At 35.4% G+C, this 27,466-nt stretch overlaps 1 protein-coding gene across 1 annotated transcript; it reads right to left on the bottom strand.

Annotated features, from left to right (window-relative positions):
- Positions 1 to 1,169: 1,169 nt before the first annotated feature.
- LOC110801436 (MADS-box transcription factor 23) lies at positions 1,170 to 8,943 on the bottom strand. The gene is made up of 8 exons (XM_022006804.2): positions 8,743 to 8,943; positions 8,377 to 8,591; positions 4,822 to 4,897; positions 4,541 to 4,602; positions 2,769 to 2,868; positions 2,647 to 2,688; positions 2,133 to 2,270; positions 1,170 to 1,646 (listed from the first exon to the last, which is right to left on the bottom strand). The coding sequence occupies exons 2-8, from the start codon at positions 8,556 to 8,558 to the stop codon at positions 1,542 to 1,544; spliced, it is 705 nt and encodes a 234-aa protein (XP_021862496.1). The 5' UTR covers positions 8,559 to 8,591; positions 8,743 to 8,943; the 3' UTR covers positions 1,170 to 1,541.
- Positions 8,944 to 27,466: the final 18,523 nt, after the last annotated feature.

Below are 27,466 nucleotides of genomic sequence, written 5' to 3'. Positions count from 1 at the left end.
GTCTCATTTTCTATACCAAACTTATCTTGTCGAATTTCAAAATTCTATTCTCAATTCAAACTCAAGTGTCAAAATTCAATGTTCAAACTACAAAAATTCCTATCTACCCCCGCTTTCAAATACAAATTCCAAAAATATTTCCAATGGGTTAAAATCCCTAGAAATAATACAAATTCCAAAAACAAACTCCCATGGGTTGAAAATCCCCAGAAATAATTCCAAAATTCATGGGTTGAAAATCCCCAAAAATAATTCCAAAATCTACGGGTTGAAATTCCCTTGAAACATTCCAAATTCTACAATGGGTTGAAATTCCCTTGAAATATTCCAAATTCTACAACGGGTTGAAATTCCCTTGAAATATTCCAAATTCTACAATGAGTTGAAATTCCCTTGAAATATTCCAAATTCTACAATGAGTTGAAATTCCCTTGAAACATTCCAAATTTTACAATGGGTTGAAATTTCCTTGAAATATTCCTAGTTATATTGCCGGTTTGAAAATCCCTAGAAATAATACAAAATCCAATTTCAAATCCTATTGGTTGAAAATCCCTAGAAATAATGTACAAAATCCAATTTCAAATCCGATGGGTTGGAACTCCCTAGAAATAATACAAAATTCAATGGTTTGAAACTCACTTGAAATGATCCAAACCCTGGGAGAATGTTGGCTTACATATCGGAGCAGCACGTCATGAGGGCACGTGGACTTTTGTCGTGCCTGAACCACCCTTTTAAAATTATTGGCACGACATTTAACAATTGGGTTTGGCTTGGATATGGTCTAAATCTATTTAGATCCAAGATAAGCAGGTTCGGCATGAGCCACGACCCTCATCTCTAGTAGTATAATTGATTGATCATCGCCTATCAAAAATGTTTTTTTTTCAAAACTCAAAATATGTAGGGAAAAAAAAAAACTAGTAAGCTAATGAGAAATGGAGTATTGCAACTTAATTAAGTAATGGTACTTTTTTTTTTAAGTGTATGTTAGGTTCGAGCTCAGGTCAAAGCTAAACCAAATTTGAAATATTTAAATTCAAACTTGAATCGGAGTCAGTAATAACATTAATATGGAATCGGGCTACCTGAAACTAGATCCCCACTCGACAAGTTACCACTGTACCTTCAAATTTACGATTGAGAACAAAATAGAACATCGGGAATTCACGATTGAATGTCACATAATAGAACTTGAAACTTCTCTTGAAAACCACAACATTGTTTTCAACTTTGAGGATAAAAAGGAAAGAAAAATACAATAAGCAATAATAGGCTCAGGCATGCAACTTAACATCCCCTCACGGCCCAAACCCAACATCAAAGCCCTTTGGGCCTTGATCGGGCTTAATAATGGATACAAACCACTCAATCATAAGTCTAGTCTATGCATTTAGAAAATTATCTATCCTCTATGCTAATTAAGCTTGCGCTTAATTGTGAGGAAGGCTTCAAAATATGCTCCGATCCTTAAGCTTGGATTTTGGTAAGGCTTTGCTTAGCTAAGCTTGTACCATTAATCTCGTTTACGTCTTTAATTAGCTAAGCTTAAGCTCAATGGGATCATAGGTGTCGTATGCTGATGCCGCGCTGCTAGAGGCTCCACCACCTTCCTGATCATCCTTTCCTTGTCCTCCAGAAACCTGAATTAATTTCATGCAAATTAATTAGTCCCTCTACCTAATAGTCTTATAATTAACGTGTGTAAGATCATGGTTATAGCATAACTTAGATAAATCATTTAAAGCAACACAAGGGTGAGCTCGGACTAAACAGGCCCATACCCCCAATGTGGCCGAGAACCTCCATCTTGTTCCCGAGTACACATACAAATAGAGGTGGCCAAGAACCTCCATCTTGTTCCCAGATACACATACAAATAGAGGTGGCCGAGAACCTCCATCTTGTTCCCAGATACACATACAAATAGAGGTGGCCGAGAACCTCCATCTTGTTCCCAAGTACACATAGCTCTAGGTGTACATGGGAACAAGATGGAGATTCTCAGCCCACCTCTATTTGTTATCATAACATTTATTGACTTTTCTAATCATAATAAGTAGATATAGTCTAATCTACTACCACGGCGAGTTAATTAAGTTATAACACCTATGAGCTGAAGTGGTGACCTGGATAGTTAAATTGGTCATATTGGTGTCATTAATCTCATGATTGACCTCATTCTTCTTCTGCAATTCTACCATTTCTTGACGCATGAGATTTATCTTCTTGTGCAATTCCATGTTTTCCTGGTGCACCATAATCTCCTGCCATATATTGATCTTTATGTTAGTTACTAGTCTATGAAGATCGAGTATAGAACTATTTTCCCAAACGTGCAATAATTGAAATTTAGGAAGTTGTTTGGTTGACAAAAACATATGGGAATCGAAGTAGCAATTCTTGTAAAGTTTTTTTTTTTTTTTTTTACAAAATGCACGAGGTAAGTTAATTGCTTACCTAATCCCTAATCGATAAGGGGAACTACCCACTGGAAGTAACTCTATGCAGTCAACCAAACAGTTTTCTGCACTTCCAGTAAGTTTCAAAAGTGAAAATTCTTGAGAAGTGTAACTTCCTACGTCGAACCAATAAGCGTCAAACTATCATGCAAAACGTATTTATTACAACAATATAACATACCGTTTTGTTCAGTTCTTGTATTTTGTTTTTGAAGATTTCCTCCTGCAAATTTCACATTACGATTTCCCACAAATCAATATTTAGATCATAAAAGCATAAATAAATTTGATTTGAAAATTCACCTTCCTTAAACGAATGGACCTTGTGCCCATCTCCAACTGGGCCTCTAGGGTTTCCAAATGCTCAATGCTTAATTCTGAAAGCTCTTCCCCCAACAACTGCCTACAAAACAAAGATTATTAAACTAACAAAATGATTCTTTCACTCTAAATCCCTCTATTTTTTGTTTCCCCAGAAAAAAGATCATATATAAATCGACAAAAATGGATTCTAAATCCAGACATCTGCCTTTACCAGACTAGCTAAGCTAGCTGACATCTCCTGACGAGGATATGCATTCTTTTATGTACGTAGTAGTGCATTCAATATGTGTCCATCATGTATGTATTACATCTCTCCATGTGAGTTCTTTTAATTCTTCGTGATGGATCTTCTTCATCAAATTCCTAGCTGCTTGTTGATAGATAGATCTTCAGCTAGCTAAACACTTACTAGTAGTTTGTTGCTCGAGGTTACGTTGTAGTATGTACAACATTGTGTTTGGCTGGCTGCAATTCATCACAACAACTCGTTTCTTATATAACCGAGCAATGCTGCAAATCCTTAAAGACGATTGATTTCCAATTTCCAAATGATGTGATATAATATGTGTTATTCTTTATGTCCAATTCATTAGTATTAGAACTATATATGTTTCATCCAATGAAATATTATTATAAACACCGTACTTATTAATTTGGGTGTACGTACGTACATTTTGTGAAAGTTTCAGTCTCGTTATATTAGATGGGTTTACATTTTGCAATAAAATATGGACAAGGAGAAACAAATCAACTCATTATCTAAATTTCGAAACCTAATTGTCTGTTTACTGAAGTTCATTTGTAATTTCAACACCCTTTGCTATATATGCGCAATTTAGAAGGTGGACCATGATACACAATGAGCATCGTACACCTTAAAAACACTGGTATATAATCAAAAGAACATTAGGTTACGTGAAAAGAACATGAATATATTTTTTACTTATATTTTTAATAAATTGTGAAAATAATATAATATTCTTTATAACAAAAAAGTGAATTATTATAACGCATGTTCTTTTGTCATAGTGTCATGTTCTTTTGCTTATACACATATGTTCTTTTGGTGCACCATGCTCACTGTGCACCATGGTCCATATTCCACGGATTGCTATATATGTACTACTTACTTCGTTGCCCTAGACTATTTTCTGGTGCAACATATCCTAATCCTAGTAGTTCTAGGTTAAAAATCTTAATACTAAGGAGACCAACATAAGAAGTACGTAGTATGACATAACTTAGCTTTAAGTCTAGCTACCCGGGAACAAGATAGATTTAGTACTCCGTACACAACAACTTACATGATTGGTTCGAATAAGCAAAGCATTATGAAAAGCTATCACGTGTCTAATAAATTGCAAGCAGCTACATGCACAAAATAATTATAAATCCACATAACAAATCCTGCCAACTACATTATTATTCTTATTTATAGGCTAATCAAACATTTGCAACTAAATGCTTATAAATCATGTATTTGCTACTACGTATTATCTTATGTGGAATGTGCTACTGATTAAATACTGTAGTTAATTATTTAGAATAATTGGACCGTGTGTACATTGAACAAGTTGCATACATCGAGTTTATTATACACAGTATATATGGTATAAACAAAATTTAGGTCTTGAATGTAAATATTATATGATTTGTCTCGTATGAATATTATGCCATAACAATTTTCCATGAATAGTAAGTCATAGTTTATGGACCGGTGTAAGAAAAGAAGATGATGTAGATCGATATACCTGCTGTTCTTCCTCAAATCCTCTAGCTGTTGCCTTAAACCCTCAGCTTCAACCTTCCATAACTGACAATTTACAGATTCAAGTATTATGTATTTGCGTCAATTCTTGTTATATCCACCTTTTGCCTTTGGTGCATTTTCCATGAATTGGAATTCCATAGGCCGGATTTGTACTATTTATTGTAGATAACTTGTTGTTACTTCTTATGTCTAACTAAACGACCACTACAAATTGATATACTTGGTAAAAGTAATTAAGAATGGAGCAGGTATGAAATTAACCTGGGCCTCAGAAGTAGGATTGAGCACTTGATTCTCCTCATTTGCTTTGTAGTACCGCTCCAACAATGACTGCATGCTGAATATATATTAACATAGCACCAAACATTAGTTCAGCTTAAACAAAACACCCTGTATCAAATTTTAAATCCTAGATCCACCCCCAACTATTCTCGTTGTTACCACTTTTTCTTTTGAAATTATTATTTTTAGTCACAGAATCTTTTTATGTGAATGTACTAGCAATACAACTTGTAACTAAAAGAGTAAAAATTATAGTGTGCTTTTTTATCACGAGGTCTCAACGCTAATTGTCAGCCATGTACCACTAAACAGTAAACTAGCCATGGAAGCCTTTAATATTCATATAACTAACGTGAACTTACTAATTATAATGTTGGTTGTCCGTGGAGTATATATATATATCAATATATGATGAATGATGATGAATAAAGTATAATGGATGCATGGGCTATGAATTTAAAATATTACGGGGTTTCTTGTTGCTTTTGAAACGAGTAAAGAAGAATCATTATTCTTGACTTTGAACTAAGTGTAAATATGAAGCCTATCTTATTTGATTCGATATCATGTGATTTCTATCATTTCAAACGTAAGCACCAACGTAAGCGACCAATTGTTTTCTTTCACGAGACATATTTCAGAAAATAAATTATTGATACAGGGTTTCGGATCCTACAAATCGCTTTCAATAAAACAAGATGCTATAACCAAAATGGTACTAGTAATTAACAAAGTCAAGTACGTATAGAAATATGGTAACATTAAAAAAAATATTAGATTTCATTAGAAAAAAAAAAAGTTTAAAATAGGGAGTAATTTAAGCTAGGTGAATATAAAGTTATAAATAAAATGAAGGTTTTTCAATGGCTACGATAAAATGGTAGCTATTGTAATTGTTTGAGATCCGAGCCGTTTATTTTTAGGGAACAATCTCAACCATTTATTACTTTGACCTTAATTTTTTTTTTTTTTTTAATAACTCAAAATAAACTGTTGGTAAAGTATGCAGTTCATTCATAGTTTTTTTTACGGAATCAGAAATGCATAACTACTTAATTACATTCAGCGATCCATTGATAAATCCATATAATCACATAAATCAACTTCAAATTAATTACATAACATGTACTGTAATATTTAATTTTAAAGTTGCCCCAAATCTTAAAAACTAATTTATACATAATCTATGATCTCGTCAAAATAAATAAATTAATCTATGTTTCCGTGGAACCTTGAGCATCTAGAGAGAAGGGAGAAGGAAAAGGGTGAGGAAAGCACAACATATTATCACATAGATTTACCGTAGGAGAAAGTTTACGAAGTATATAACCTACAATTTGACAATTTTTTCCACTTGTTTAATCTTATTATAAAAAGAAACGAAAATGATTAAAGGTCGCAACATGCGACCTTTAAGCCGTGTCACAATGATGACATGTCATGCTTATGTGTCATAATTTAAATTAGAATCTAAAATATTTAACTTATATATCCTATTATACATGTTTAAAATAAAGGTAGGAAAATCTTAATATTCTAATTTGTTTCTTGTTTATATCGATTACCTTATTTACATATTTTCATAGTAAAAATTTTGCATTGATAGTAAAAATATTATGATGACTCATAGCCTACGTGTCACCTATATGTACCAATTAAACTCCGACACGTAAGATTGCGACAACTAAATGTTGTAGCAACTTGTGACCTTTATCATCACCCAGAAAGAAAAATAATTATATAGAGTCAATTGAATAAATGGTATAGATTTAATAACGAGAAATGTACGGTCATGATTAAAAGGGTATAATGACTACATAATTAATGTAGCCATTATAAAATCATCTTAAATAAAAAGATTAGACTTATAAAATAAAATAAAAAGAGTTCAAAATACGGAGTCATTTAAGTTCGGCACGACATAAATTAAGCTCGGAAAATATATATAACTAGGTTGGGGAGAACATAGGCCAATTACCAATAAACCAATTAACCGAATAAGAGTAAGAATTTAAAACCTCTTTCTTCAATCCCATTGCGAATGCCCTATTTTTTAAGTAGTGACTCCAATTACAACATCGATGATTTGTTAAATTAAACTATGGTTATGTATAGAAATTAGTACTAACATTATACACAAGAGTTTATTTGTTGAACAATGATGAATGAAATGTTAGTTAGAATGTTAATTTGACAAAACTAATGTAATGATATCCTCAAAAGTTGCTTAGCAAAGTATTGATCTTATTCGACTTTCTAATACTATCCGGAAATGGAGTCACCTTAATTGTAGGGTGTGTTCGATATATACGTACTTATCAAAACTTGTGTTAGTAGAAAACTTATCAAAACTTGTCTTAGTAGAATGATCATCTATTATCCGTTATGGAATGGACCCATTGATACATCATTTGGTCTAGTGATCTTATCCGGCCATTTTAATTGTAAACTAGTATGTAACCCGGGCGTTGCCCCGGGTTTTGACTTTTATTCGGGTTTGTTTTTTTTACAAATATGTGCACGTAGAGATGGTGTCATCATCAAATTACGGTGGTGACATAAGATTAGTGGCTGATCAACAACTTTCCCGATTAACCCCACATCCAAAAATCTAAACAAAGTCGGATCCTTTTCTTCAAAATAATAATTGTACATTTATGAATTAAGTAATCATTCATTTTTTTGCATTCACTTTTATTCAATGTATTTTTTATTGTAAAAAGAATATATAGGCTTATATGGAAAGATATTACATAAGTTTGGTTAAGATGGTAAGAAGTGTAACTTTTAACAAAGAGGTTTGGTGTTCGATTCTTGTTAGATGTTTTTTGTTGTAATAACGTGTCATGATGCTAATAAGTGGTGACGTGGCGTAATACGGAGAGATCTACGTGACACGTATACATTCTTCAAAGCGCCTTTTAATATATTAGTATACATTTATAATGCATTGTTATCTTTTCTTGTAGATTCCTTCTCCGGAGTATTATCTAAGACTAAATAATAGTAGAATAAACTCAGCTTATTATGTGCGTGCCGAATTAACGAGCTCCAAATTAGTCGTCTCTGGTTAATTATATTTTTAATTCCTAACATTGATGTTCCAACTTTTTTTTCATAGTAAAATGATTTGATTAACAAAATTTCACACTACATGTCTACATCTATCTACAAAACAGAAATCGAGTTTAACAAACACATAGCATTAGATCAATCATCCGATATAAACGATTTAAAAATTCAATAAAATCACTATAATTAATACAAGAACAATTAAAGAAAAATACATTCTGTAATTAAGCAAATAAATACGGAGTATTAAATTCAACGTTGTGAAGGAAAATATTGATAAAGTATATACGAGTACCAAGTTATGAAATATCCTTAGTAACGTTGAATATTGGTTTTGAAAAAACGAAATCAAGAAAATAATAGAAATAGTAAGGCAACGAGTTTGTTTATAAGTGAAGGTAAAATTGTTGAATGATCGAAAACATATAAAATTAAGTAAATTTGACGGAATAGCAAACATACCAATGACTTGCAATTTCATAGACCTTGCCGGTGCTAGAGAAGATAATGATTCCAACCTCGGCATCGCAAAGGATGGAGAGCTCCTTAGCCTTCTTGAACAACCCTTTCCTTCTCTTAGTAAAGGTTACTTGTCTGCTTGTCAAGTTGTCAATCCTCTCGATCGAGATCTTTCCCCTTCCCATTTTTCTGATTTCTCGATTTTTCAACCTAAATTGCTAGGGTATCAACAAACAACAAGAATTAATTCAGACGCAGAGATTAGAAGAACTAATTAAGAAAGTGAATAATTATTATTACCCAGAAATTAATTAACAGAAAATTAAAATGCAAGTAATTAAGTAGGATAATGTTGGTAATATACAATACCTGAGTTTTGATGATCAGAAAATGGCAAGTGCGATTTGTAGGTCAAATAACTAACTTACAAGTCACAACTCACACACAAGAAGATAGATTTGTAATTGGGGGAGTTATTGGAAAAATATACTTGTATGGTGCTGCATTTCTTGGGGGTCTTGGCTCTCAACAGAGTTGAAAAAGTTGCAGCACTAATGCAGCGGGTCGGGTCAAACCACCTTCTTTTGTTCAAAAACTATTTTATATTCCGTACAATTTTTATTTTTTAACTACTACTCCGTATATAGAGATAGCAATACAGTCTATATACTTCGTATATTTAATGGAGCTAGAAGGATTTGAACCAAACTTAATTTGTGGAGATGGTGGGATACTCACCTTATTACTCATAATATTATAAATTTGAGCTCACCAACTATTTGTGTTCGAGAGTGAGGATTCTCTTAATTACTATCCTCTACTTTTAAGGATTGACTTACGTAGTTAAGCCGGCTGACCTGAGATGAGTATAAATTTCATAAGTCTTCTTCATCTTACCTTACAAAAAAATTGATGGAAACTCTTACAATCCAACATGGTATCAACATGAGATCATCTATAAATATCTTACTTACCATCAATTATATACTTGTATATTCAACTTATTTTTACAATTTACAGATAAATAACTAATAAGTTTAGATAACTTTGTTTTTACATTGAAAAATGAGGGAGTAAAATATAAATGGTTGTGTTTTATAGTTTGGTTACCTCTACCCATCTCTATCCAAACAGAATTATAACGTAAGGCCGATATATTATATTCACCTAATTTCATTTATTTTTTATGTGAAACTTAACTTCAAATTTTACTTGAAATCTTATATATGAGAGCCCTTGGTTTTCAAGAATTTAACTGAAATTGACTAACTAAATATGTCTAGCTTTTTTTCTTTTCAGATGAAATTAAATATGCCCAGGCTAGATCTAATACGGAGTACTACGATTGAATTAGTAGTACTTGAAAATTTATTATGTGCACCTAAGGTATTTTTGTGCCTATTGGTGGTCTCTAGCATATAACTGATAATACACAGTGCACGATGTAGCTAGTACACTGTGAGAGAGTACATGGTAAAGTATAATGTGACAAGGTGTTGGAAATCCTAGTGAGAAAACAAAAGAAAATTAGTGGGAAAATGTGGGAATATGAAAAGTCCCACATGGGAAAAACACAAACCATATTCAATGTTTATATTTGGGGGTTTGAGGGAAACATTTGTTTAAGAAAGCATGTGAGTGGCATGGGTGGTCACAACACACACACACGCGCGCGCGCGCCGGGCCGGGCTCGGCCTTGGGCCTTGGGCCTTGGGCCTTGGGCCTTGGCGTGGGGTAGGGCGGTTTGATTAGCCGTTTTATGACTGTTGCAGTTCCCCATTACTCCCGTAACTTCTCCACTAGCCGTTTTTTGCTGTTACAGTTTCCCAAAAGCCTCACTATAAATTCATCGTTTATTTCCACAAAAATATACAGAAACTTACAATCAATCTCTCTCTCAAATTCCTCTCTTTCTGAGCAAATATTCTGGTCTCCAATCGGGGATTGTGAGTGCACATAATTCTGTTATGGCTATGAATATGTCGAAATTTCTTATTCCTGATATGTCGAAATTGGAACCTCTTGATGGGAAAAACTATAAACGTTGGGCTGTTAGGATGAGATTTTATTTGGAGCAAATTGATGTTGCGTATGTTATTTCTGGTGTTGTGAAACCTGTTAATGATGATGAATTGCATGATTTTGAGGTTAAGTTTGCTAAGGATGATAGAACCTGTAAGGGAATGTTGTTGCATCATATGTCGAATTTTTTGCTTGACATTTACATGGGCTATAATCATGCTAGGGATATTTGGGATGGTTTAGAGAAAAAGTATGGAACTGATGATGCCGGTACGAAACGTTATTGTGTTAGTAAATGGTTAGGTTTTCAAGTTGAAGATGATAAACCTATTATTGATCAGATTCATGCATATGAGAATATCTGTATTGCTATGGCTGCCGAGGGTTTGAGTATATGTGATATAACTCTTGCTATTGTTTTAATTGAGAAACTGCCACCCTCATGGAAAGACTTTAGAAACCAGTTAATGCATAAGAAGAAAGACCTTACCCTAGAGGAACTCGTAGGTCACCTAAAAATTAAGGAGGAGAACCGTATTAAGGATAAGGGTCAATCTGTATTTTCTGGGTCTGCTAAAGCTAATCTGGTTGAACCTAAGGGCAATTTCTATTCTAATAAGTTCAAGGGGAAGGGCAGTCAGTTCAAGCCTCAAGGGAAAATTCGGAAGGCTGGTCACAAGTCCAGGGATTGCAGGGTCAAGAAGAAGCCAGATCAGAATCAAGCTCACCTTGTTGAAGCAGTTGCTGATCCTAACAATTTTATTGCTGTTGTTTCAGAAGCTAATCTGGCAGGTGATGTTGCTGAGTGGATAGTTGATACAGGAGCAACCAGGCACATTTGCACCAACAAAGAAATGTTCACTTCCTACGAGAAGACTGATGGTGAAAATGTATTCATGGGTAACTCTGCTTCTGCAACTGTTCAAGGCAAAGGGAAGATCGTTCTCACTCTCACTTCTGGAAAAACACTCACTTTAACTAATGTTTTGCATGTTCCAGAAATGCGTAGGAATTTAATTTCCGGTAGTTTACTTATGAAAGCTGGTTTGAAGTTGTCCTTTGATTCTGATAGGCTAGTTATTACTCACAATGGGGAATTTGTGGGAAAGGATTTTTGTAATGGGGGGTTGTTTACTCTTGATGTTTCCATTGGAATTATGAATAAGAAAGCTAGTACTTCTTCTGCTTATATTGCTGAGTCTATTGATTTATGGCATGCTAGATTGGGTCATGTTAATATTGCTTCAATTAAAAGACTCAAACAAATGAACATGATTCCAAGCTTTTCTAAAACTGATTTTGCAAAATGTGAAGTATGTGTAGAAGCAAAATTTGCAAAGAAACCCTTTAAATCAATAGATAGACAGACAGAAGTACTAGAACTTGTTCATAGTGACTTGGGGGATTTTAAAAACTATGAAAGCAGGGGCGGTAAAAGATATTACATTACTTTTGTTGATGACTGCTCTAGATTCACCATGGTTTATCTTCTCATGTCTAAGGATGAGGCTGAGGAGATGTTCCTCAAGTACAAGGCTGAAGTTGAAAACCAACTAGACAGGAAAATCAAGAGACTTAGGAGTGATAGGGGGGTGAGTATGACCCTAACACTCTTAAGGCGTTTTGTGAACAGAATGGTATAGTTCACGAAACAACAGCTCCTTACACACCCGAACAAAACGGGATTGCTGAAAGGAAAAATAGAACTTTAAAAAATATGATGAATTCAATGCTTATTAGTTCTGGGCTTCCTGATAATATGTGGGGGGAAGCTATTCTTTCTGCTTGTCATGTTTTGAACAGGGTGCCTCACAAGAAGCTGGACAAGACCCCATATGAGCTATGGAAAGGTCGAGCACCAAGCCTGAAATACTTGAAAGTGTGGGGGTGCTTAGCAAAGGTTGCCTTACCTAGTTTCAAAAGGGACAAGATTGGTCCCAAAACGGTTGATTCTATCTTTATTGGTTATGCTTATCAAAGTTCTGCTTATCGTTTTTTAGTTAAGGGTGCTAACAACTCTTATGCAAGTGGTAACATTATTGAAGCAAGAGATGCTGAGTTTTTTGAAAACACTTTTCCTTTAAAGATCTCTTGCATTAGTAATGATGTACCATCCTCTAGCACGTCTAATGCTTTACCCATTGCTCCTTGTTCCATTACTAATAATGAGTCTGATTTAGAACCAAGGAGAAGCAAAAGGGCAAGAAAGGAAACAAGTTATGGTGATGATTTTGTTACTGCTTTCCTAACTGAACCTTTCTTGATTACTGATGATTTTGTGTATGTATTTATCCTAGAAGACGACCCTAGAACCTATGAAGAGGCAATGAGGTCGGTTGATGCAGTTTTCTGGAAAGAGGCCATTGATAGCGAGCTTCAGTCAATCCTAAGTAATAATACTTGGGAATTGGTTGATCTGCCTAGAGGTTGTAAACCCATCACCTGTAAGTGGATTTTTAGGAAAAAGTTGAAATCATGTGGGTCCATTGATAAATATAAGGCCAGGATTGTGGTAAGGGGTTTCACTCAAAAACATGGCATTGATTATTTTGATACATACTCTCCTGTAACTAAGATTGCAACCATTAGAATCTTAATTGCTCTTGCATGTATTCATGATCTTGTTGTGCATCAAATGGATGTGAAAACTGCATTTTTGAATGGTGATTTAGATGAAGAGATTTATATGGTTCAACCTGAAGGTTTTGTTGTTCCAGGTCAAGAAAACAAAGTTTGTAAACTGGTCAAGTTATTGTATGGGCTTAAGCAAGCGCCTAAGCAATGGCATGACAAGTTTGACAAGACAATGACTAGTAATGGCTATCATGTAAATGAAGGTGATTCTTGCGTTTATTATAAACATGATTCTTCTGGTTGTGTGATTATTTTTCTTTATGTGGATGACATGCTAATTTTTGGTACTGATTTGGATCGAGTGAATGAAACAAAAGAATTTTTGAGTTCAAAATTTGAAATGAAAGATATGGGTGAGGCAGATGTGATTTTGGGAGTGAAAATTATTAGAACTCTAAATGGCATCTGTCTCAGCCAAGCTCACTATGTTGAAAAGCTTCTTAAAAAGTTTGATTCATTTGATGTCGATCCAATCAAGACCCCTTATGATATAAGCATTCATTTAAAGAAAAACAAAGGTGATCCTGTTTGTCAATCTGAGTATGCTAAAATTATTGGTAGTGTCATGTTTCTCATGAACTATACTAGACCTGACATTGCCTATTCTGTAAGTAGATTGAGCAGGTACACCCATAACCCAAGCAATGAGCATTGGGGTGCATTAAGGCGATTGCTTAGGTACCTAAGGGGTACCATGGATTGGGGATTGCACTACTCCAATTTTCCAGGAGCATTGGAGGGTTATTGTGATGCCAACTGGGTATCCGGAAATGATGAAGTCAACTCCACTAGTGGTTATGTCTTCACCCTAGGGGGTGGAGCTATCTCTTGGAAATCCTGTAAGCAATCTTGTACTGCTATGTCTACTATGGAATCTGAGTTTATTGCTCTTGAATTGGCAGGTCATGAGGCAGAATGGTTGAGGAACGTGCTTGCAGATATTCCACTGTGGGGGAAGCTAGCTCCTTCAGTTGCACTTCATTGTGATTCGCAATCTGCTATTGCCGTGGCAAACAACCAAGCCTACAATGGAAAGAAAAGACACATTCGTTTGAGGCACAAGGCTGTCAAAGAATTGCTGTCAAGTGGAGTGATATCACTGGACTATGTCAAGTCCGAAAAGAACATCGCGGATCCGTTAACGAAAGGCCTATGTAAGAAACTAGTTTTGGAAACGTCGGAGGGGATGGGCTTGAGGCCCATTGGATGAATTGTAAGGTAATGAACTCCTACTCACCATGAGTTCAAAGGGGAACATTATGTAATAATTCAGAAGCACAAATTTTATTTTTTGTCCATCCCTTAGATGTTTATGATGTGCTTGCTATTATTGAACGAGGTTGAGCATACGGCTCTTAATGAACCCATATCCATATTTTTGGTGGTGTGATGTAGCTCACACTTGATGGGATTCACCTACTTAGGTGTGGAAGTGAGGCCTCTTCCTTTGAGAATTGCATGGGCTATTCTCTAGAGCACCTATGAGCATCCAGGTTATGGACGTATGGCCAGTATAATGCGTCACTTTTATTGGAGGAGATTCAGAAATCATACATGTTCAATTGTGTGCTTTGAGTAATGAGTTTCTAACCCCCTATTAAGTTCAATACGAAAGTCACTTGGTAGGAAAGAGATTATAGCTTGAATGTCACTAAGTGTCAATTCAAGTCGCAAGACATTGACACCTATTCAATTGTTTGTTTTGCCCAGAAATTCAATTCTTTTATTTCTTTCTTTTTCTTCTCATCTTCGGACCTGTGGGGGATTGTTGGAAATCCTAGTGAGAAAACAAAAGAAAATGAGTGGGAAAATGTGGGAATATGAAAAGTCCCACATGGGAAAAACACAAACCATATTCAATGTTTATATTTGGGGGTTTGAGGGAAACATTTGTTTAAGAAAGCATGTGAGTGGCATGGGTGGTCACAACACACACACACGCGCGCGCGCCGGGCCGGGCTCGGGCGAGGGCCGTGACCCGTGGGCCGTGGGCCTTGGTACTTGGTACTTGGTACTTGGTACTTGGCGAATGCGGTTCGCGGGCGTGGGTGGGTTTTGTGGGCCGGGTTATTCTTTTTGGTCAAGGGCGGTTTGACTAAGTCAGAAGACTTAATCAACCCACTAACTTTGGAAACTGCTCCATTAATCACGTCTAGCCGTTTTATGACTGTTGCAGTTCCCCATTACTCCCGTAACTTCTCCATTAGCCATTTTTTGCTGCTACAGTTTCCCAAAAGCCTCACTATAAATTCATCGTTTATTTCCACAAAAATATACAGAAACTTACAATCAATCTCTCTCTCAAATTCCTCTCTTTCTGGGCAAATATTCTGGTCTCCAATCGGGGATTGTGAGTGCACATAATTCTCGGTGTCGTGTAAACCCTGGAGGGCAACCGCAAGCGTTCTACTGCATCTGAGGTAGCGCGGAATTGTCTTTTAGAGCAGTGGTCCGGCCACGGCACGACAATCGGTTCAGTTCGTATTATGCAATATCCAGTTAAGTCGTTCCAATTACTTATTTAGCTAACACAAGGTACACGGTACAATACACTGTGAGAGGGTACAACCGTACAAGGTACAACATAATGTGAAAGGATACACGGTCCACCCAAATGCATTTATGTATCGGTGATAATTATAACTGCTAAAGTACAAACTAACATATTCTAAAATTAAGGTACATCACCTAACTTGGTTATGTTTAAGGTTAATCAAATGTTACAAAGCCATAAAATAAATTACTCCCAACATTCAACATACTTGTAAGAGATAGTAAGAACGTTTCGAATATAGTAAATGGCAAAAGAACGTTTCAATGACGGCGCGGTACTATATTGGCCTTGTTTTATGTGCAAAAAGATAATGTGTTTGTTGGTTTGTCTTTTAAAAGTTGTAAAAGTACGACAACTATTATTCATTATTTTATTTATTTTTATTGGCTAAGCATAAAGTACGACTTGGATTTGAAAAACTCGGACACGGAGTAACACGGACAATACACGGAGTAAAAATTTGATGTTAAACAAAGTACGGAATACTCCATACAAATTCTTATGCTTTATAACGCAAATTCTTATTTACATGTGATGTACAATAAATATTTTATTAGAGTAAAAATTTATTTAAAAAGTTAAAGGTAAATTTTATATGTAAAACTTATCTATTTTCTAATGATAAAATTTTTCATTTGAATCTTGTCAACAATTTACATAGTTACATTTTGTAATTCACTACATACGTTAAAAATAAACATATTAGTACAATCTAATTAACAAAAATAAAACAAAAATTTGGGCGTAGTGAAATACAAAGGTAGTACTTATTTTACTTAAAAAATCACTTCCCGTCAAAAAAATAACAGAATCACTCAACAACGGACCAACTGCTATATATAATTTATTTCTTAACAAAGGTGCTTCTTTATCTCTCATTATTTTGCATTTTTCACATCCTTAAAATTTTGAATGGAGCCATATAATATTAAAAAGTTTTAAAATATATTGCAGATTATTTGTCAAGACCACGTATGGTGTTTTTGCCATGAATTTTTTATTTTGTGGGTGTATTCTAGACATTTTCAACTCGATAAGTAGTGAGACTTATCAAAGGGGGGAGGGAAGTTTTCCCCAAAACAATGATTCCTAGTTATGCTTCTCTATCATGTCCCATATACTATAAGCCATACAACATTACATACATTAATTAAAGAATTAATAAATCCATATTAAAAGTTGAAGACTCAAGATAATAAACTAATTAATCAATATAATATGAAACCACATAACATTATGGAATCGGATCACATGTCATGACCAGATAGTGGATCAAATCGCATATTAATATTGGTGCTTTAGGATATATTTGGTAACAATACAAAATTGAGCCAATCATAATTAGTTGGAATTAACTCATAAATAACATTTAAATAATGGTTTTTCTTTTTACATATGTCTATTATATAAGCCAAGAGGGAAGGGTTATTTTCATAATCTTGCTTTTGGTGTCCCTTAAGGATTTTACTAAACTACCCTCTATGTTATTTAAGCATAACTATTAATGAAAAAACCCCATAAATATAACCATTAATATAAATATGTGAGGATTTGTAATCCTTCTGTATCTCATGTAATTAGATAGGTGATTAGCCGTTACTAAGTTATAGCCTATAATTATGTAGATTAGTTTGTATATATGTTGACTTATGTCATTCTCATCAATCAAGGAATATCGTCCAATAATATATGTGGCTAAATATGATATAAAGAATAATATACAAAATATTTGTACATATAATCTATATGTCAAATTTAAAATGAAAAGGGTCGGAAGACAAATGTTCGAAAAATTAAAGTTTCATGCATGATTTTACACAATTTTATTTTACAATCCCCATTTGATAATGTGGGAGCTTCTAATATTGTACTTTGCATTTGGTTGTCAAACAAAAAGAACGTAAAAATTCTATATGGTTCATTTTTTTATATATTGGTTGATCACATTTAATCTCGCAGTTAATTTTTCTTTCTTTTCGATGGTAGTCGTCCCTCAAGTCGTACATAATCAAAATATACAAATCAGAGAGAGAAAGTTTATTTTCTAATAAGGGCGCATTAGAGGTGATACGTAGTAAGAGGGCTACGTAGTACTATTGTATTATAGAATAGAGATAATATGTAATCTCGCACGCATTGCGTGCATATAAGACTAGTGTTAATTATAACATATACGAAGTACATGACTAAAAAGTTTTATACATCTATAAGTACAAACTAAAACAACACTAAAATATTTAAAGACCTATTAAAATAACACAAACAAAATACATAAACTTCAAACTTAAGGGCGGCAGGATCTTCTTGATCCATCCCTTGATTTTGATACTGTCTTGTTTACATAAGCTACATTGTGCTATCGTACCAACACTTCTTATATCTGTGATTTCTTTGTAGAAGATGACATTGTTGTTGGACTGACAATCACTACGAGGCTCATTTGAAAACTTGTAAAACTTAGGGTAAAAGGGAAAGAGCGGAAGAGAAACAATGTTACGGGTTAGGTAGAAAGACCTTGTGCATTGCACACAAGCGTCTAGAAGAGACTGGTTTAACATGCTATGAAACCCCAAAAAACGGGGAGCAGCATTCGGATAAATGATTTGAAAGCATTAAGACCAACTCTCAACGCTAACCTAAATGAAGATTAACAAAGGTTAACATCCACAACTCCAGCCCAAGAACACCCCCAAACCCAAAGACACCGAACCTTACTATAATTGACCAAAACTCCTTCCCTAATCAAACATCTGAGACACCAACTCCCAAACATACATCCAAAGAAGATTAATTCTCCCGACACACACAATACACAACCACGAGGTACGACTTCATTATAGGGAAAATGAAGAACACTCAATAATTCCCCATCTTAACTACCAGGCCCAAACTACAAGCACACACACAGTGCTCACGCCATTACCAAATAAATAAATAAATAAATAAACAAAAACAAAAAACCATATAGGTTTTCCAATTGATACCATAAACCACAATGGAACTCCCAGAATAACAAGCTCATAAGGGTTATAACTAACAACAACAAGAAGGAACACAAAAAAAATAACAACCCAAAAAATCCTATTAAAAGTAAACATACTTAGGAAAACTAAATAACAACAATGCACAACAAGCAGGGGAGGTATGGACACACGAGCTATGCAAGATTAAACACCAAAACGGAAAACCTTAACTAACCTTTACCTTTACCATCAAGGTTGGGGTGGTTCGACACTATAAGACGTCGGAAAAAACCTTTATCTTTCAGATCGGGGTGGTCCGACGCCAAAAGAATGCAGCGGATAGAGACTTGGGAAATGACAAGACAAAAACTCACAAAATAGGAAACAACACAACCAAAATTTGCGAAAAGAAAACAACCAAAGTAACGGTTCCTATTCCAAACCAAAACCCTAAACCTAAACTAACATTTACCGACGAACACACGACGACAGTTCTTAGGGGCGATTTGAATGAGGCGCTAAAATTGCGAACTTGACCCAATCTCATACCTGCCGGCGTGTATGAGTTAGAGAATTAACTATACTCGACGAGAAGAGAACGGTCTAAGATGTGGTAGAAGCGGTGCTTGGTTCCTCTTCAACTTCTCAAACGGAATGACACAACCTTTGTAAGGCGACTCAAACACTAGGGTACGAAAAGGAGTACTCGTCGGCGACCCGAGTTGAGCGGCTAACTCAGGTCGCCGACGAGCACAAGAGCTAGTGTTTGATGGTTTTCTTTTAGAGAGAAGCGAAAGATTTTTCCTATTTTTTAGAGAGAGAGAAGAGACTTCTTTTTTTCCCAGAACGATGAGATTTTTTTTTCGAAGAAGACAACAATGCCAATTAATACTTGCATTATTTTTTTATTAGCCATAATATTTTAGTTTCACGCTTATTGTTATTCAGTAATTTTAAATACTCCCTTTGTTTTACAATGTTTGATTTGATTATTGTAGACTGTTAATTCTATGAAAGTTTGAAAAACATGAATGGGTGAAATTTAAAAGTTTCTACTTTGAAACTATTTAGTGAGATGAATTTAACAATATCTCAAAGTAGGAATGGAGCCTCAAGGATAAGAGTTATCCTCTTAATCTAAAATGTTACGTTACATTCCAAAACAAGTTGGTAATGACTAATGACTAATGAGAGTTGATCTTCAAATTTATAAGATGGTTAATACTTGCTCCACACTACGGAGTATCTCTCATGTCCTCCTATAGGACAACTCCTATCTATAAATTTATCATAGGCATCACAGTGTAAGAAAACGTTTCCCATGAAATGCCTTCAAGATTTCGCGTAATGCACCAAATACTCACTAAGTTCCCAAAATACACAAAATACCCCTATTTTTTTTAGAAATTCACCAAATGTCCTTAATGACTAACCCTTTAGTCATTATCCCTAATCAACCCTAATTTACATCCACTTACACCTGCCACCACCCCACACAACCACCACTGCTAGCCACTTACCACTAGTGGAAAAAGGCTTATTTGCATCCCCGCATTTGCCACGCCATTCTGAACATGTGACGCAAATAACAAATTTTAGCATAAAATTTACTCATTGCGTCGCAGCTTTGCTAAACTGCGAAGCAAATAACTCTAGGATGCCCGCCAGAGTCATTTGCGTCGCAGATTAGTAAAACTGCGACGCAATTTACTAAATCAAGTGCGTCGCAGATTTACTAATCTGCGACGGAAATGACTCTAGGATGCTCCTAGAGTCATTTGCCACGCAGATTTGTAAATCTGCGACGCACTGGCAATTTTTTTTTCCCCCTCAATTTCCCGCTCACGCTTATTCCTTTGAACTTTTCATTCTGACTTAGGTTTTGCGACAAACAACAACAGTGCTTCAATTCACTCCCACCAAACGAAACAAACAACAATGCTTCAATTCACTTCACCGGCGCCGCCGCCCACGGCCAAGGAATTAGTCCTCACCCGCCGTTTCTCTCACCTGCCCTTGCTCTCACATCCGTCGCCCCCTGCACAGTGTCGCCGTGGCTCACCCGCAGTTTCTCTCACACCCGTCGCGGCTCACAACCGCTCCTGCGCACTTCCCTTACTACCACCGCCCCCTACACGCCGTCCCCTGCTCACAGCCGCCGCCCCATGTGTTGTCTCTCCTCTCTTCAATAATTAATTAGGTATTATTTACATTTAAGATTGAATTTTAATCTTGATATTATTTAGTTGAATTTTAATTGAATTTTAATTGTGCATTTTAATTATAATTCTGGATATTTTGATTGAATTTCAATTGTACATTTTAGTTGAATTTTAAGATTGAATATATTATGATTGTGGATATTATTTAATTAAATTTTAATTGTGCACATTTAAGATTTAGGTTTTGTTGAATTTTAATTGTAGTTTTTGATGAATTGTAATAGGTTATTATAATAGTTGGTTTTATTGAATTTATTTGTTTATTACATTTAGGTTTTATTGAATTAAGGTTATGAAATGAATTTTTGGGTTTGTGTAGGTTTATGAGATGGTTTGGGTAGGTTATGAAATAAGTTTAGATGATGAAATGATGTTTTGGGTTTGCTACAGAATTCGGGTTTGTGAATTTGTGATGTGAAATGAATTGTACTATGGGAACTTGTTATTAGTTATGGTAGGTTTTGTTGGAAGCCATGGATTTATAATGATATTAATAGCCTAGTTTATATTCTAACCTTTGACAAAATTTGGTCATATTGTTTTATCTTTAGTGGTTGAAAATGGATCGGAGTTGGATGTATGGTAGTAAACGATTTTCTACAAGGTTCTTACAAGGGATTCAAGAGTTCATTAAGGTTGCCTTGAAACATCAATCAGAACATGAATCAACTTTAATTATGTGTCCTTGTTGTGATTGCAATAATTCAAGGGGGTATCGGGATATTGATGATATTGTTGATCACATAGTTCGTCGCGGTTTTAAGGGTAACTACACGACGTGGACATGGCATGGTGAGAGCATAGATCATGGGGCAAGTTCTAGTATGCCGAGCTCGAGTCAGCATAATCATTGTGATAATGGTGATGATAATGAAATTGAGGATGATATTGGTGTTGAAAGTGAGGAAGAAGAGGAGAAAGATAGGATAAATGATATGATGCATGATGTGGAAGACCATCATTTCGTTGAGCGTCCCCATATGTATGATAGTATAATCAAAGCTTCCGCAACACCGTTATATCCTGGTTCTACACAAACTGTACTTGGTGCCGTCATCGAATATTTCAACTTAAAGGTGGAAAACGGTTGGACCAACAAGAGTTTTTCACAGTTTTTGGAGGCCACGTCTGGTAATCTTCCTGAAGGAAACAAACTTCCAAGGTCTAACTATGAGGCCCAGAAGCTTATGTGTCCTTTGGGTATGGATTATGAGAAGATACACGCGTGTCCAAATGATTGTGTGTTGTATCGAAAGCAGTATGCAAATCTGCATGAGTGTCCAAGATGCGGATTGTCCCGTTACAAGATCGTGGAGAATGATGCAACATCAACTAAGAAGAAACCTTCTCCGGCTAAGGTGCTTTGGTATCTTCCAATTATACCAAGATTTAAGCGCCTTTTCTCAGAAGAGAAAACTGCAAAACTCTTGAGGTGGCATGCCGAAGGGAGGAAAAAAGATGGGTTAATGAGGCATCCTGCTGATTCTCCACAATGGAGGAACATTGATCGAAAGTACAAGGTCTTTAGGGAAGAAGTTCGGAATCTCAGGCTTGGTCTTTGCACGGATGGAATGAACCCATTTGGGACACTTAGTACCCAATATAGTACTTGGCCGGTTCTTCTCACCATATACAATTTGCCTCCTTGGTTATGCATGAAGCGTAGATACATCATGTTGTCGCTCTTAATCTCTGGGCCTAAACAACCCGGAAATGACATAGATGTGTATCTAGAGGCACTCATTGAAGATTTGAAATTGTTGTGGGATGAAGGGGTGTTGATGTTTGATGCATACAACAAAACCAATTTCACTTTACGTGCCATGATTTTTTGTACGATAAATGATTTCCCGGCTTATGGAAATTTGTCAGGGTATTCTGTAAAGGGAAAGAAGGCATGTCCAGTTTGTCATGATGATTTGGTCTCGAGGCGCCTAAAATTTTGTGGGAAAGATGTGTACATGGATTACCGGATGTATCTTCCTGAAGATCACCCATTTCGAAAAGAGAATGAAGCTTTTAATGGAGAATTAGAGATGAGAGAAGCTCCTGCCCCCTTATGTGCGTGTGAGGTTTATGAACGGGTTAAAGACATTGAGACAGAGTTTGGTAAGCCTTATAAAGGTCAGCCAAGTGGTGGTTACAAGAAGAGGTCTATCTTTTGGGATCTCCCATATTGGAGAGATTTGGAAGTTAGGCATTGTTTGGATGTAATGCATATTGAGAAAAATGTTTGTGATGCCATTGTTGGGACATTGTTGAATATGCAAGGGAAAACGAAGGATGGGCCTAAAGTTAGACAAGATATGGCTGCTATGGGTCGCTCCGAGTTGGCACCTCAAGAAAGGGGAAAACGCTGGTACCTTCCCCCAGCTTGTTTCACCTTGTCTAAAAAGGAGAAAGTTAGCTTTTGTGATTCTTTGCATGGCTTAAAGGTCCCTGCTGGTTACTCTTCAAATTTTCGTAGACTTGTGTCCATGTCTGACTTGAAATTAGTTGGAATGAAATCTCATGATTGTCACGTGTTGATGCAACAATTGCTGCCGGTTGCAATTCGAGGGATATTGCCGCCACAAGTGAGGTATACCATTACAAGATTGTGTTTCTTTTTCAACACAATTTGTAGCAAGGGGATCAATCCAACAATACTGGATGATTTGCAGGCCGATGTACTTGAGACCATGTGTCGGTTTGAAAAGTATTTTCCGCCATCATTCTTTGACATGATGCCTCATTTGATTATTCATCTTGTTCGTGAAATTAAGCTTTGTGGGCCAGTTTGTATGAGGTACATGTATCCCTTTGAACGGGAAATGGGTACCTTGAAAGATAGAGTGATGAATCCGGCCAAACCTGAAGCTAGTATTGTCCAACGAACCGTCGCGGAGGAAGTTGCTGCATGGGTTTCTCAATATATGGCACGTTTGAAAGAAGTCGGAGTACCAAAGTCTAGACATGATGGGAGACTTGGGGGTCAAGGTACAATTGGCAGGAAAAGGATATCAATCGGTTCTGAAATGATGTGTAAGGTTGAGCTGTTTGTGGTGCAAAGTCTTAGTGAAGTCCATCCATACGTGGCTGAGCACATGAACTTTCTTAGAGAGCAATATCCTTCAAAAAATGGTCCTCAACTGATAAAAGAGCATAATAGTTCATTCCTCACATGGTTCAAGCGTCGAATGATGGATCAATTTTCCGACACGCCTAATGAGGTATCTGACATGGTGAGATGGTTGGCATATGGTCCTAAATGTCAAGTCATATCTTATGAGGGGTACGACATCAATGACTATTCTTTTTACACGAAGCGACAAGATGACAAAACGACGATGCAAAATAGTGGTGTTACGGCAATATGTTTGTCTTCAGAGTATGCTAGTGTAAAAGATAGAACACTTGTAGATAAGACGAACTCTTACTATGGAGTCATTGAAGAAATATTAGAGTTGGAATATAAGTATTTTAAGATTCCTCTATTCCGGTGCAAGTGGGTTGATATTAGTCGCGGTGTCAAAAAGGATGAACATGGGTACCTGACACTTGTAAACTTTAGTCGAGTTGGGCATTTTGCAGATCCTTTCATATTAGCATCACAGGCAAAACAAATCTTTTACATGGTTGACCCTGCCGATCGTAGTTGGTCAGTTGTTCTGGAAGGCAAAAGAAGAATACTTGGCGTTGAGGATGTACATGATGAAGAAGAGTATGATGAGTAGTTTAATGAGATTCCACCTTCCTCCTGGCATATCCCTCAAATGATTGACGATGTTGACATGAGTTATACGCGCCGAGATCATGATGAAGGATTTTATGTTGAAAAAGAGAAATAGTGAGATAGGTACTATTTTGGCAACTATTTTTTTCACCAAGTTAATTTGTAGATTAGTTAAAAGTTGGGTTCGAAAATGTCATTTTTGCCTAAATATGTACTATAACGACCCAATTAGCCTTAAATGTGGAATAATAGATTAGTACGAGTCTTAGAAAGTTATAACTATGCATATGAGACATGTAATTAGATTGAAAACATTCCTTAGGTTCTTTAGTTAAAAGTTGGGTTCGAAAACGTCATTTTTGCCTAAATATGTACTATGACGACCCAATTACCCTTAAATGTGGAATAATAGATTAGTACGAGGCTTAGAAAGTTATAACTATGCATATGAGACATGTAATAAGATTGAAAACATTCCTTAAGTTGTTTAGTTAAAGGTTGGGTTCGAAAAAGTCATTTTTGCCTAAATATGTACTATAACGACCCAATTACCCTTAAATATGGAATAATAGATTAGTACGAGGCTTAGAAAGTTATAACTATGCATATGAGACATGTAATAAGATTGAAAACATTCCTTAAGTTGTTTAGTTAAAGGTTGGGTTCGAAAACGTCATTTTTGCCTAAATATGTACTATAACGACCCAATTAGCCTTAAATGTGGAATAATAGATTAGTACGAGGCTTAGAAAGTTATAACTATGCATATGAGATATGTAATAAGTTTGAAAACATTCCTTAAGTTGTTTAGTTAAAAGTTGGGTTCGAAAACGTCATTTTTGCCTAAATATGTACTATAACGACCCAATTAGCCTTAAATGTGGAATAATAGATTAATACGAGTCTTAGAAAGTTATAACTATGCATATGAGACATGTAATAAGATTGAAAACATTCCTTAAGTTGTTTAGTTAAAGGTTGGGTTCGAAAACGTCATTTTTGCCTAAATATGTACTATACCGACCCAATTACCCTTAAATGTGGAATAATAGATTAGTACGAGGCTTAGAAAGTTATAACTATGCATATGAGACATGTAATAAGTTTGAAAACATTCCTTAAGTTGTTTAGTTAAAAGTTGGGTTCGAAAACTTCATTTTTGCCTAAATATGTACTATAACGACCCAATTAGCCTTAAATGTGGAATAATAGATTAGTACGAGTCTTAGAAAGTTATAACTATGCATATGAGACATGTAATAATTTTGAAAACATTCCTTAAGTTGTTTAGTTAAAAGTTGGGTTCGAAAACGTCATTTTTGCCTAAATATGTACTATAACGACCCAATTAGCCTTAAATGTGGAATAATAGATTAGTACGAGTCTTAGAAAGTTATAAATACGCATATGAGACATCTAATAAGATTGAAAACATTCCTTAAGTTGTTTAGTTAAAGGTTGGGTTCGAAAACGTTATTTTTGGCTAAATATGTACTATAACGACCCAATTACCCTTAAATGTGGAACAATAGATTAGTACGAGTCTTAGAAAGTTATAACTATGCATATGAGACATGTAATAAGATTGAAAACATTCCTTAAGTTGTTTAGTTAAAAGTTGGGTTCGAAAACGTCATTTTTGCCTAAATATGTACTATAACGACCCAATTACCCTTAAATGTGGAATAATAGATTAGTACGAGGCTTAGAAAGTTATAACTATGCATATGAGATATGTAATAAGATTGAAAACATTCCTTAAGTTGTTTAGTTAAAGGTTGGGTTCGAAAACGTCATTTTTGCTTAAATATGTACTATAACGACCCAATTAGCCTTAAATGTGGAATAATAGATTAGTACGAGGCTTAGAAAGTTATAACTATGCATATGAGACATGTAATAAGTTTGAAAATATTCTTTAAGTTGTTTAGTTAAAAGTTGGGTTCGAAAACGTCATTTTTGCCTAAATATGTACTATAACGACCCAATTAGCCTTAAATGTGGAATAATAGATTAGTACGAGTCTTAGAAAGTTATAACTATGCATATGAGACATGTAATAAGATTGAAAACATTCCTTAAGTTGTTTAGTTAAAGGTTGGGTTCGAAAACGTCATTTTTGCCTAAATATGTACTATAACGACCCAATTACCCTTAAATGTGGAATAATAGATTAGTACGAGGCTTAGAAAGTTATAACTATGCATATGGTTTGGGTTAGAATCGAAATAATGACAGCATGCATGATTGAGAGAAGAGTTCTGTGAGATTGGGTGACTGTTTCTAAGTTACGGTCCCTACATTGCAATATTTTGATGGTGTCTTTTATGGGTTTCTGTTCCAAAATGTTGCAAAACCCTTGGGCGTTTTAGTGCAATTGAGCATGTAAATACGCGAATGAAGAGCTGTGCATATCAATGAGTTCTGATCAGTTCTGTGCATCCATCTGCATAGTTCTGATCTGAGTTGTGCAGATCAGTGCACAGAATTGATCAGAACTGACCAGTTCTGTGCACTGATCTGCACAGCTCAGATCAGAACTGTGCAGATCAGTGCACAGAACTGGTCTGTTCTGATCAGTTCTATGCACTGATCTGCACAGCTCAGATCAGAACTGTGCATATGAGACGTGTAATAAGTTTGAAAACATTCCTTAGGTTCTTTAGTTCAAAGTTGGGTTCGAAAACGTCATTTTTGCCTAAAAATGACCTAGAATGACCCAATTAGCCTTAAATGTGAAATAATAGATTGTAAAGAGCCTTAGAAAGTTATAACTATGCATATGAGACGTGTAATAAGTTTGAAAACATTCCTTAGGTTCTTTAGTTCAAAGTTGGGTTCGAAAACGTCATTTTTGCCTAAAAATGACCTAGAACGACCCAATTAGCCTTAAATGTGAAATAATAGATTTTAAAGAGCCTTAGAAAGTTATAACTATGCATATGAGACGTGTAATAAGTTTGAAAACATTCCTTAGGTTCTT

The sequence above is a fragment of the Spinacia oleracea genome, chromosome 4 (assembly GCF_020520425.1).
Source record: "Spinacia oleracea cultivar Varoflay chromosome 4, BTI_SOV_V1, whole genome shotgun sequence".
Lineage (NCBI taxonomy): Eukaryota > Viridiplantae > Streptophyta > Magnoliopsida > Caryophyllales > Amaranthaceae > Spinacia > Spinacia oleracea.
The sequence above is the reverse complement of the archived record's forward strand: the minus strand, read 5'-3'. Positions and strand labels throughout refer to the sequence as shown.

Excerpts from the sequence above, each read along its gene's own strand:
- LOC110801436 (XM_022006804.2), bottom strand. The coding sequence starts at position 8,558 with ATGGGAAGGGGAAAGATCTCGATCGAGAGGATTGACAACTTGACAAGC. Across the intron at positions 2,869-4,540 it reads GATTTGAGGAAGAACAGCAG|GCAGTTGTTGGGGGAAGAGC; the intron begins GTATATCGATCT and ends TTTGTTTTGTAG. Across the intron at positions 2,271-2,646 it reads TACAAGAACTGAACAAAACG|GAGATTATGGTGCACCAGGA; the intron begins GTATGTTATATT and ends AATATATGGCAG.